The sequence below is a fragment of the Stegodyphus dumicola genome, chromosome 4, assembly GCF_044657685.1.
Source record: "Stegodyphus dumicola isolate Sdum_Otavi_A_Nest chromosome 4, ASM4465768v1".
Taxonomy (NCBI): domain Eukaryota; kingdom Metazoa; phylum Arthropoda; class Arachnida; order Araneae; family Eresidae; genus Stegodyphus; species Stegodyphus dumicola.
In genome coordinates this window covers 57,058,745-57,072,975 of record NC_140771.1, presented here as the reverse complement: position 1 = coordinate 57,072,975, position 14,231 = coordinate 57,058,745, and the positions used below count along the sequence as shown (strand labels likewise).

Below are 14,231 nucleotides of genomic sequence, written 5' to 3'. Positions count from 1 at the left end.
TTTGAAACAAACACATTTTGTTTTCCAAAATAAATATTACAAGCAAACTGAGGGATTAGCCATGGGAAGCCCCCTCAGTCCCATCCTGGCTGATATCTACATGCATTATTATGAATCAAAATTGTTTGAAACTTTAAACTTCCCGGCATGGTTCCGCTACGTAGACGATACTTTTACCCTGTTTGAAGGCAATAAAGATGATTTAAATAAAGTTCTTTCAACAATGAATTCTATTGATCCTGCTATTCAGTTCACTTTTGAACTTGAGACTTGCAATTCTCTTCCGTTTCTCGACATTCTGGTCACATGTAACACATCAAACTTCAGTACTACAGTTTACCGTAAACCTTCATCGGTTTGCCTTCCACCACACTTTAAATCATGTCATCCGACTAAACAAAAGTTAGCTTCATTTTATTCCTATGTTTTCCGTGCTCTTCAAGTTTGCTCCTCCAAACTAGCCCTTGATGAAGAACTAAATTATTTAAAAGCAATAGCTATTGACAGGGGCTTTTCACCCAACATTATTAATCAAGCAGTTAAAAAATTCTCATCTCAACACACTAAAAGCCACACTCTTATTTTAGGAGATTATAAAAATTCTGTTGTCATTCCCTTCTTTCCATCAATTAGCTATAAAGTTGCACATATTTTGCAGAAATTTAACTTTCGGGTTGTTTACTCTCCCATCAATAAAATTCCAACTTCTATACTCAAGGACCCCATTCCGGATATGAATTTCTGGGGTATTTATAGGATTCCTTGCCAGTGTGGTTTAATTTACATTGGCCAAACTAAGAGAGCCTTAAAATTTCGCGTCAAAGAACATGAGGCATATGTTAGAAAAAAGGAAACACAGAAGTCTTCTGTTGCTCAACATTGTTGGTCCAAAAATCACACTTTCAATTTTTCTGCTGCCAAAATTATTCAAAAAACATCTTCCATTGGAGAACTGGATTTTCTAGAGGCATTTCACATTCATAAAAATCTTTCTGTTCTAGTTAACGATCCTAATTCCAATCCAAATTTGCCTTCGGCTTTTAGAGAAATTATGTTTTAGTTCTGGTTTTGCCAACAGATGGCGCCACTTGCTTATTCTTGTCCAGGCTTTCTTATCTTATCTAAACATTATTTCCTATCTTGTTCATTTGCGGTTTTGCAGCTGAAGATGATGGTTCGGTAAAACCATCGAAACTAGTCCTGTGAAAATTTTGTGAATTAACGCTGATTTTTGTTGTTTGACTTCTGAATCAGTATTTATTCGGCGTGTTATTGTGTCTTAATTACAGATGATAAGATATCAATCAACTGAAATAAAGCTTTCAAAACAAAATTTTTATACACATAACTTTAAAGCTCACTTTACTAATAAAATTTCATAAAAGTGCATTATTCTTAGTGTCATGGAATTAAGAATTTTTAAGTGATCGAATTTTCATATGTCAGAAAATTTTATGTGCAAGAAGTTGTCACTGAAATTCAACTTTTAATTTCCCTATTTTTATGATCAAACTGAATATCATTCACCAAAACATGATGAACTAATTAGCAAATTAAATATAAATTAATGAACCATTTTATGCATGAACTAACATGCATCTAAACCATAAAAAAATTAGACAGGGCTTTTAAAAGGAAATATTAGATTTTTAAAAAAAATCATTCTGAGAAAGAAATTTACAACAGTGCATAATTTATAATAAATTAATACTAATAAAAAGTCATGTTTTGTTTCAAAGTAAAACTACAGAGTTAAAAATTACACTAGACAAAAAAAAGGTTAAATTAATTGAAGTAGGACAATGCATACGAGGACTATCTCTACTGGATTAAAAAATGTTTACTGTATAATTCCTTGTTTAAAAGTCAACTGCACAGGCCTATGGTAACATATGAAACTGTACATTACAAATTGGACAAACCAAGTTATCAGCTGGTAACTACAACAGTGGCCACCTTAACAAAGAAATATCATTACTTATCACATACATACACGAAATGTGACAACTTCTTAATTACATTACATATTTTTAAAGGGCAATGATAAAATTCTAAAGCGAGGGATATACAATATCACTCATTAATAAATACAGAGAAAAAATTTAATTGTATCTGATATGAATTGATATGAATTGAAATGAATTAAGTACTTTCAAAATTTACAATAATTCCTCATTTGATTTTTTAAGTAGAATTTTTAATTATTTGTTGCTATTTTAAATATTACCTTTTTATTACTTGTGACAGCTGATGTGTACTTTCATGACTTTTTTGAGAAAAAGTAACTTATTATTACTTAATATTTTAATGAATTTAAAAAGAAAAAAAAAATTATATTTTCACTGACTTTTCTTGATTATTTTTCCTTTCCTCGACTTTCCATAACATTTCAGCACTTCCTAGCTGAGCCCTGGTATATCTTTGAAGTTTTAATGCAGAACTTTAAAAAATTACACTTCTTAAATAAAACATTTTCATGCAAGAATTCTTTACTTATAGATTCTAATATATTTTTTAATTAACAAATGTTTTATGCAAAATAATGTTTGTTTATAATTTACAAATTTAACCTATTTTAATACATTAAACAGCTAATTATTTGGATATGATTAACAGTTCTGTGGATAATCAATGCACTGCCTGAAAAAAAAAAAAAAAAAAAAAAAAAAAAACTTAGCATTTAAATCTCAACTTTTAGAAAAAAATCAGTTTTTCTATAGTAAATTATATTGCTAAAACTTAAAATGAAGTTTAAAAGTTTAATACAAGATCTAGCAGTCTAAACAAAACTAATCTCCAATGGCATGCAAGGAAAAGGTTCTACACCAATGAAAAAATTATAGTTTACCTACTGGAAACCAGACTGAGGTCAATTTTAAATTTTATTTCAACACATAAATGAACAATAATTATGGAGAATAAAAAATTCAGACTTATATTTACTTTCTATTTGAAATCCAAAGGAAAGAAGCAAACAAGAAATTTTTGTTAGTTACATTCTGCGATTCAAATGCACTGAAAGCTAAAGATTAAATTTTCAGACTGGCATTTATTTCAAATAATTCTAATATGTTGAATTAACCACTAGATAACTTACATTTAATTTAAACAAAAAATAAAGAAATTGTGATAACTTCTTTATTTCTTACTACTAGACACTTGATGGTGTTTCAATTCTAACAAATTTTGTAACCTTAGAGACAAATTACAAGAAATTATTTTCATTATGAATTGTAAATGTTCATCAGTCAATAAGGTTCCTTAAACTTATTTCTTACTAATTTTCAATTGTTCACATATAAATGCACTCCAAAACTAAACGACATTCTTCTCACAGAAATTTGTACCTGAGGATACTTAACATTTGACAAGTATAAATAAAAATTAATCAAAGTTGTATTTCCAAATCTTTGATTAAGATTTATATCACACCAAAATTAATTAGTTCTATTTGTAAATTCTTTCATTTGTTATTCATGTTCATTTTTAATAGTATTGAAAATAATGTAAAATCTGACTCCAAATCATTAAAAATCCTCAATAATGCTATTTTCCTTGTAAATTTGAGATTTTTATTTCATAATAAAGTAGGATTTAAGATGCAGGATAAGTATTTTTTTTTTTGTTGTTGTTGTTGTTGTTGTTGTTTTAGTTGTGTTTCCCACAGCTGCAGTTTAACTTTAAAAACTTTAACACAAATCTAAATTTCAGTGATAAGTTTAATCTTTCCTTGTAGCTCTTTTTTGAGAATATTTAAACAGCTTATCAAGTCAAAAAGAAATGCTAAATTGGTTATCCACATATCATTATGTAGCTCATCAATGGTTTCACTTATTTATTTTGTGTCTATATTATGAAAATTTTTATTTCATTTACAGTACAAAGTCTTTAATCCGGAATGATCTATAAACCGGACCTCAAAGTTACAAACTTTCTGCGCATGCGTCAACGCATTAATGCGTTGACGCATGTGCATAATACCTTTATGCATGCACGTTTAATGTATAACGGACGATATAAGCTAAGCTCATTTTCTATTTCAGTTAATGTTGCAGATTGCATTGTTCCTTAATCTTCTAATTGGATCCGGCTTATTATTTTTTGCAGACTGTTAGAGCAATTTTATAAAAAGTAAGCTTGAACTTTCGATTATGCCAAAAAGAGTTTCCGATTCTGGAGCTGCCAAAGGATCTACAAAGCGAAAACATGTTTTGATGTCCATCAAACAAAGAGTTGAATAGCTGCAAAAAATGGATAAAGGCATGAAGAAAGCAACAGAGAGGTTAGTGAAAACGAAAAAATTTTGATTGACAAGTTAGTTGGTATTCTCAGCACAGCAATTAACGGGACTTGAACAGCGGAACTTCATAACTGAACAAGAAATTATGTCTGTTTATAGAATTAAAGAGAAAGTATTATCACATAAAACAAAGCAACTTACATTGAAAGAAATGTTTAATAAAGTAAACAAATAAATATTAAGCTTTTTTTTTTTGTAAATTTTGATACCCTTTAGTTCATAATTGCTCTTTATTTCATAAATTATGGTTTCATATTTTTAATTTTATAATTTCTGCATGCCATCTTACCAGATTTAAATTGATGATCTATAATCCGGAATCGCTGAGGTCCCGACGAGTCCAGATTAAAGACTTTGTACTGTATTGAATAAAAAGTAAATTTTAATATTAATCCTTTCCTTAACCACTTCATTAAAATCAATCATTTTTCTGTACTTATCTTCAGTTTCTTCAAGCAATGCAATAAACTCTCAATGATTCAGAGCTCGTTCACAGATTAAGCTTGCTGTTTTACTTACTGTTTCTATAACATTATCCATCTGCAAACTTTTGGCACAAAGTACTTCTCAATGAATACATAATGCAAAAATGATTTTTTCGCTGTATTTCTTAATTTTACTGTCACTCCCGCCCCCAACTATAGCAGCTGCGCCATCACATGCAAATGCATTCATTTTTTCCCTTCTTATCTTTTCCCCTATATCTATTTCAGTTTTTATTTTAGATTGAATATCCTGTGCACCCGTTTTTCTACTTACAAGAATTATTTCAAATAATTCCCCAATTGTTTCAACCAATTACCGGTAGGTTGGCAGCAGGCACGTTGTGCTATATCAATTATGTGTTAGTTTTCTCCTCTGCTGCTACTGAGAATTCAACAACGTCTAAACTTCTTTCTTTTAATTAACATCACAAATCATTAATGATTTTATTAATATGTTTTACTAACATGGTCAGGATAAAGAAGCTCAGTAGATTTAATCAAGCACTCTTGAAAGAATTTACTATCAATAAATGGTTTTAACTGTTTTGCAATGATATGTGCGAGATTAATACTTGTGTGATCTCTCACTCCACTGGATTTATTTGCTTCATTAAAAAATTTTGCTGTGCCATATTTCTGAAACTGTAGCATTTGTTCCTTTAATCTGCCTTTCAATAATTAAAATGCTCCTATATGATCTGTTTTATAATTGCAACTCAAACCATATTCTTTTGGAACCAGAGTCCTTTATTACAAGTATAACATACAATTTTACTGTGCACCAACATCACAAGAGTACAAAAGTGAACATTTACTTTGAAAAACATGTCCTTCTCTATCCACGTTTGGACATGGTTTGCAGTTCAACATCTAAATCAAAATCATTATTAGAATTTTATCTGCAACTTGAGTTTAACAGGATGCATTTTTGCATGCAAACAACTGTCAAAAGTTATGCACATTTCAAAACATTAGCTATTGATAGAATGCTGATCTAACAACAAGCACAAATAAACAGGTTTTTTACAAGCTGTAAGTTCATTTAAATAACGATACGAAATGCACAGTTGTACAACCAACTAACCAACTAGTGACTGCCTGAAGGTAAATACAGAATAAAGTCTGACATATGGACATCCAAGTATTCAAAATGATCTAATATCTGGATCTCCAGTATTTTTTTTTTTTTTTTTTTTTTTTTTTTTTTTTTTTTTTTTCAATTTTATTTTTTGTGAAAAGGAAGAAAGAATTAGATTCTGAATATATTATTTCGCTTTAGCAAATGCTTAATTTTTCACGTATATGCAGCAAACATTTTTTCATGATAAAGTATGTGAGAGGATTGTTAATTTCCCTTCTGCACTTAATAAAAACCTTCATATTGAATAAACACAATCATTTATGGTATTAAAGACAATTTAGTGAGAGCAAGATTATTGCATGAAACAGAATTAACATTAAAAAAAGCTCTTGATATATGCAGATATTCAGAAATAAGTGCACACCAAATGAAAATAAAAGACGAAACTGTTGTAAACTTAGTGTAAAAGAAACTAAGTAAACATTATAAGAGCATATACAAAGAGATAAGAAGTAAATATTAAGAAGTGACTAAAGTTTGTTCTAAATGTTAAATACAGCATGAATATCGAAAATGTTCTACACATGGAAAAATCTATAAGTGTAAAAAGGCGAATAATTTTGCAAATCAGTGTAAAAGCTATAAAATAAAAAAAATAAAAAAAGAAGCTATCAAAGCAAACAAATATGAGAAACAAATTAAATTAATAAATCATGACTCAAAGGAAAAATTAAAATTTTATGTAAGTATATTAAATCTTAGTTTGAATAAAAAAGAAAACAAATAGTCTGTTGATGTTAATAAAAATTCACTTAATTTGCAGTTAGATACTGGAGCAATGTGCATTCTAAAATCTTTTTGGGCTTCATTTGAATGTTCACAATCAAGCAGTTATTTACATGTTTCTAATGATTAATCTCAACCACACAGCTTTTAAATCACCTTTCTACACAGAACAAGGAACTTTTCGACATCTTTATAGTAAGTCAAATTTACTCTAACATCTCACAAGATAATTTTAAAAATCCAGACACTTAAGTCACTATGCTTAGTTGCCAAAAGAAGCAAAATCCCTCAATCTGTAAAATGTAAATTTCAAATATTGCCAAAAGCTTATATCTGTAGCAGCTCCTTCAGCAAGCAAGAACAAAAATCATCTTTTCAACTACCATACTTAACAATGCAGCACAGTATTTGAATGTTTTAGTCTTGTTGTTTCACTGGGATTTCATCATTCTAAAGAAAAACTTGGCTAGCACCTTCCAAAGATTGATATTAATGCCCATTATGCCTAATGGAAATCACATCTGGTGCTCAAGGATTTTTCAAAATATAAGAGAAGAAACCATGAAATAAAAGTTACAGAAAGACTACAACAATAAAGGTTGTATGATTTTATCAAATGGACCTCTAAATGATATATTTCAAAGATCTAATAGAAAAGCAAAACGAAGAAAGTGAAAATGAACTACTGGAATATAGAGAGAACAATTAGACTATAAAACTGATCACAAACTGAAAAGTCAATAAACTGACTTCAAAGTAATGGCATCATAGATTTAGCAATATCTTCGAAATATTAATATATGAAAGCAATAAACATAATGCAATACATTTTTCCAGATGCAAATTTTTAATCTTCATAAGTTTCAGTCTTCGTTTGGAAGAACAAGATTGGTGATTTTTGGCAAACTGTTTATTGGGCTGTAGTTACTTACGAATAGCAATAATACTTTGTTGATAATAGTTATCGAATCAATATGTTTTCACTTGGCAACATTTCTACTTGAATCTCTAGTAATCATAAATGCCCATATATCCTCAACTAAAAATTAGCAAAGCTTTATCAATATTTTAATTAAATCTTATTTTAAGAAGTGACGGCATACAGTTTTACTCTTTGGTTATTTGCATTTTCCAATTATCTGTATTTACCCATACATTAATTATCATGGATTATCAGGAGTTTAATAAAATTCTGTTTTAATTTTGATCAGATAGATGGTAAAGAACTTGTCACGGATACTGATACTTAAGAGTGCATAAACAGCATATCCTGGTAAATTTTCACTTCTGCTCAGTTAACATATAAGAACCAGAAATACTTATAGTTGTGAAGTTCCTATAATTTGAATAACCACTTATTTTGCTTTCTGAATCTGTACTGTCACTTCTATCTTTCCATTTCCCCACCAAAATTCAAATTAGTTCACATGTATTTAAGTGAGGTTTTGACATTGTTAAGACAGAGTATGTTCAGCCTCTTGAGGCCTCATTACTAGGTTGGCAACTAATTAATAAAATAAGATAAGAGTTCTTGTCTTCAGCCTTGCTGCTTACAGCTAAATTCCACACCAGTGAAGTTTTGAGCCAACTTCACATTAAATTGCCTTGTGTAGCCTTTGGCTATTTATTTAAAATTAAGCTTTATGTTTTATTTACTGCTTTAAGTTTCTTGCCATAAATACTGGCAGAATAAGTACCAGGAGTGCCTTTTGTTCCTCTATTTTAGTTTTAAATAAAGAGTCTTTTACATCCTTGTTGTACTTTAGGCTTAGTGATAAGTCACTGAAAATCTACATAGAGTTTAACATTGGATGATAGCCAAGAGAGTTAAACTTTACATAGTGTGATATTTTCTGAACAATGTGAATAACTAATAAGAAACTAATTGGGAATATACTTAAGATGTGATAACTTAAGGTAAAAATAACTCCAGAACTTACTGAAAATTTAGATTGATTAACAATTACCTTGTCACATCAGGACCAAAATTTGGATTATTCAGTAGATAACAATGCAGCCATGTCACAGCTTCTGATGCTGTAAAGCAATCACTGTATGTATGAATACGATGTCTGTGTTTCTTGACTGGCATTCCAGATCGGAAAGCCAGAATCACTTCATTCCACTATAAAAATAATTTCAATTATTTTCACATATAAGTTTTTTTCAAATCTGCAAACAACGGTTCTATTAAATTTTGTACAGTAGCTTGATTTGTTATTCATAATCATTACACAACTTTATTAATAATAATAAATATGAAAACTCCTTCATAAAATCTCACAGTTTATTATAAATCCATCTACTACAAATAAAAAAATTAAGTTAAATTTTAAAGAACTCACAATTGTCGAAATTTTTCCATTCAACAAAAAACACTTATCTATTAGCATATTTCTATATGGCAACATCTTTTCAGAGGCAAAATTTGAATTAGTAATCATGAACGTTAGAAATTTTGTTTAATGTGAAGGAGCAGTGGCTCAATAGCAAACATGCCTGCACATGTGAATACTTGAAAATTACTGATAGTTATAGTATTAGGAAGTAAGTTTCTGACAGGAAAATAGATATAATTATTGTATGATAGAGAGCAAAATGGTTGATGACTGATAATTTAGTGAATAAAATAAACCCAACTAGATCAATATGCTTGCCTTCCAGGACTAAGAATCATTTCCTTTTATCTGGCTGGAAGTAAAATGATATTTGCAGAAATTTCTTGGGAGTTAATAGAATGTTCTGGAATTGATGAGTACACAACTGTAATATCTGTGACAAAGAGATCTAAGAAATAAAAGCTTTACAGGAATTTTCAGTGGCATTTGATTGGACTTATAATGGTTATGAAAATTAAATGTTTTTTAATACACTCATTTTTCATAAGGAATATAATCATCATACTAGTTTTATAGTAGGAGCTATCAGTCAGATATACCAGTGTAATAATAGTTCAAATAGGATGTAAAAGCAGGTTTTGATCAGAATCCATCCAAGACTTTTAAAAAGTTATGGAGCAAACAATATATTTAAGAAAGAAGCTCGCGGATTTTACTTCCTTGTATAAAGCAAAGGAAATATTGTTATCATAAAAATTTTTGGTTATCATATTGCAAAGGATATATTCATTTTGACTGTTCAAAAATCCGTTTGATTTTTTTCACTCATCTCTGTATGCACGCACAGAATAAAGAACTCATTTTTCCAAAAGGGATTTTAAAATTAATTTTAAATGGATTCAAAAAGGATAGAAAGTGGGTCAAAATAATCACACTCATAATTGCTAGTAGATATAATAATATAATCAAGAGTAAGAAAAGAATGGGCCAAAATCTGATTTTGCAGTATGTCTATGAAAAGAGGAAGTTTTATGATACTAGTAAATATAAGATGAAATATCAAACAAAAATACATTAGGAAATAAATGTGAAATAAGGTAATGGATTATTGCAACTTATAGCCCAAATTCAAAGCAATTTAAAAAATATAAACATGAAAGAAAAAAGATTAACACCTATTTCTGCACATTATTTTTATCTGAACAGCAAACTGGTAATTCTTAATTCAAACAATACTTTCACATATTTAACAAAATTTTTCATATCCCAACCAGAATGCAGTTTCTTTTTAATGTTATAATTTTTATATCTTTAAGAATTTTGTTAACCTTTTTGAACATTAATGGTATATCTTTAGAGACTGTAAATTGAAGAATTGTATTCTTAGATAATAAACTGAAGTTTCAGACTGTAGTATTTTTGTTTCCTTGTAAGAAGTAAAGGATGTATTGTAATTGTAAAAAATGTTGGGTATCATATTTCAATGGGAATAACCATTTTGACGACTCCAGAATATATTTGGAAAACTTTTAGTAAAAATATATTTACGGGTGCCCCTTGTGATAATTTGTGATTTTCGGTGGTACATGGAGAGTTTGTGCAATTTTGCACAAACTCTTTTGCACTTTCGGTGAGTTTGTGCAATTTTGCCGCTACAAAATCACAAACTCGATGTCAGCGCAAGAATTGCCGCTAGACAAATTCAAAATAACAAGTCAAAGAATTGCACAAACTCGGTATCCAAGTGCACATCGACCTATTTTCACTTAAAAAAAATCATCAGAGAATTGCACAAAGTAGGCAGTGCGCACTCCCTTGACTTTGTCCATGCGTACATGGACCTATATTCACTTAAAAAGTCAAAGAATCAGCCAAAAAAAATATATAATCTCAGTAAACTATATTTTAAATCAAGCAATGAAATAACATAAAAAAGGAAATTCATCTTAGCACTGCATAAAGGAAATATCCACTTATATTATTTACGAATTTATGAGTCTTCAGTTAAACAAAATTCCTTAACAGCATCCAAAAACTTCCTAAAATTATCTGAACTAGAGTCTGTAGGCTGGCTTTACCACATAAATAAGAGTCAAAAATATCCTCCGTAGTGCCGATATCGCCCGACCATAAGCATTTCCTTCCTACAAACAGAACACTTAATAATGGCTACTAAATAAACCTTCATTTATACACCAGTCAATGCTTTTTTCTTTTTCGTCCTAAATCATACAGAACTTCAAATTAATTTTACCACATTCAGCCATTTTACCACGTAAACCACAAAATAACAGCATATTTATTGAAAATCTTATGCACACTTTCCATATCTTATCACATCATTCAAACTGACTGCAATCATGCAACCAATTACGTCATAATAAGGTTTCCATAACATTTAACTAACCAGGTTACCATAAATGAAACAACAACTTAGCGATAATCCAAGGGCACCTGTAAATCTACTCTAACCAAACTTTTTTCCGTGAAGTCTAGACATACAGACAAGCTAAAGAACTTCCCCCCCCCAAATTGGATTATAAAATGGATTTAGAGGGAATTTTTTTCATGACGTCTGTATGTACATATTTATATACATATCACGCATAACTAAATGAAAAATGATTAGCCATAGCGCACTGAAATTTTGTATATGGGAGCGCTATAAGGTCTAGCAATGCATCTTCCATTTCTATTGCAATTGGCAGTACCAAACATACACACATATATATATATATATATATATGTAATATTTCTGATGCATAGTCATGTTAGCAGAGCAGCATGACGGGACAAAGATGTTGATACCAAACCATGTTCAGCTTATTACCATCTTTTTCTCATGTTAGAATCATTCTTCATAGACAATATATTTTTTATCATAAACAATTACAATAATTTCTTATATGCACAGATTAATGGGGCGATACCATTTTAGACGGACAAGCAAAGCAACGTGGATCTTGGCGTGGTGGAAGCTGGGAAAAAAAGATGGCACAGTTTATTTGCGAGTGGTATTTATACTAAGTAAATGTAGAAAGTACTCTAAGCTAGGATTGATTAATTTGAGGTTGTTATATAATCATGGAAGGATCTCGAATTTGGGAAAACAGATGAATTTAGGGGGAGAGCATATGGTTCTCACCTCTCCCGGGATTCTCCCGGAACTGAGCTCTGAAAATTAAAATCTCTCGGCTCCTGGAAGGAATTTAAAATAAATATTACTCTCCCGGAATATGAAGTTTCTCGAAAATAACGATACAATGTACACGTACAAAATGGTTGAGAGCATCGAAAATCACACGACTGCGCACAGCAGCCAAAGAATGTCTATATCAGCTGTTCTCAACCTTTTGACTAATGCGTACCATCTAAACAAAAATTTAAAACCTTTAGTACCACCACCACTCTTAAATAAAGCTCAGATTGCATAAAGTTACAAGTGTTAGAGAAAAAACTCAATCAGGATGTTGGGGGTTTTAAAATTTAAGAGTTAAAAATATTTTGCTTCTTTGCGTACCACCTTGTTTTTTCTTGCGTACCACAGGTTGAGAGCCCATGGTCTATATCAATACATATTCTTTGCAGCAGCGATATACAGTGAGCGGTGAGTAAGCGCCATACATATGTATCGTGGTTTCATTTAAAACCTTTAGTACCCCTCTTAAGTGAGTAAGCGCCGTACAGATGTATCGTGGTTTCATGCCGGCGTGTCGTGTGCATGTACCCTCATCACACCTCACCCTCTCATTTTCAATCCATTTTTGTATTTAGTCTGCTATTAGGTAGCTATTCACGAACAAGAACATATTTTGATATTATTTAAATGCTTTCATGATAATGTCTAGTGAAAAAAAAAATTCTGATTCTGCAAGTGAAGAAGTGCACAAAAGAAGGCAAAATATTCAACGTCGTTTGAAGACAAATGGTTAACTTAATTTGATTGGCTTATGAAGAGAGACAACTTTAACGAAGAATATAAATTATGTCGGAAAACGTTTAACATTAAGTATGAGGATGTTAGAGCTATAACTGTACATTCCCAAAGCAAGAACTACCAATCGTTAATATTGAATAGGGATTCATCGCAAACGGTTTCAAGCTTTTTCATGAAGAAATATTTAAAAGAAGATAATAAGCAATTGAAATTACTCCAGTCTATCATGGGAGTAAGCACCATCATAGTTTTAATAGCCAGGATTGCACAAACAAATTGTATAGCCCTTTATTTCCAGATTCTTCTTTGGCAAAAAAAAAAAATTTCTTGCGGTAGAACAAAATGTACAAATGTTTGCGAGAGTGTGCTTGCTCCTGCAACTCAAGAAATACTTTTAAATGAGATTAAGGAGGTGGAGGCTTTCTCAGTTGCGACTGAAAAAAATACTTTTTTTTTCTCCCGGAAACTTTTTTTCCTCTTCCGGATCTTGATAGCCAAGAGGTGGCAACGCTAGGAGAGTACCAAACTAGAATATTAATTTTGAGGTCGTCAATTATTTTTAAAGCAGCTATCGTATTTTCTTATATTTTACATATATATATATATGTGTGTGTGTATATATATTGCCAAAGTCCTTACGCAGCTTTTATTTTTGCAATCATTGATCGTAATCATATACTTCCAATTACAAAAAAAAAGTTTTTAAAATCAGTGGTTCCCAAATTTTTCCGAGTCGTGCCGCCTTTTTCTAATTAAAATTTTTCCATTGTGCCCTACCTTAAGTAAAAATATGACTAATCATAAGTAAGAGTAAAAAATAAATAAAACTTGTGTATTTTTGTTATTTAACATTTTTTTAAACTTTTCTAACATTAAACTAATGTGATGGATGAGCCTGCAAATCACTGCACATTTTCTCAAATCCTGAAATTAAACTGGACACGGCCACCCTTATTTCTTTTTCCACATTAATTTTTGCTCTATACCTGCTTTTTATTACAGTGACTGCCGAAAACCCAGTTTCACAAAAATACTAGGTCGAAAATGGAATTAAAATCCACCGAGCCTTATTTCTTAAAACAAAATTATATTCATCTTTTAACAAAATCCAAAATTCTGTCAATTTCATGCTGCCAAATTCTGCTGTCAAACTGTTGTTGCATGATAACTCTGTAAGATTCTTTTCTTTCAGGGAAGTAAATTCAGGCGAGGCATTAATATTAAATGGATCTTGAATCCATGTAAAACTATTGAAATTTTCATTTTTAAAGTATTTATAAAACTAGATAAATAACTAGCTGTG

The 14,231-nt window shown here is 30.3% G+C and overlaps 1 protein-coding gene across 2 annotated transcripts in view; it reads right to left on the bottom strand.

The window, feature by feature from the left end:
• LOC118194863 (DEP domain-containing protein 1A-like) overlaps positions 1–14,231 on the bottom strand; it is a 103,422-nt gene that overhangs the window by 77,279 nt on the left and 11,912 nt on the right. For both annotated transcript variants that reach the window (XM_035366075.2, XM_085814933.1), the window contains exon 2: positions 8,620–8,777. In XM_035366075.2, the coding sequence (XP_035221966.1) occupies positions 8,620–8,777 (158 nt within the window). The remainder of the gene's footprint in view (positions 1–8,619; positions 8,778–14,231) is intronic.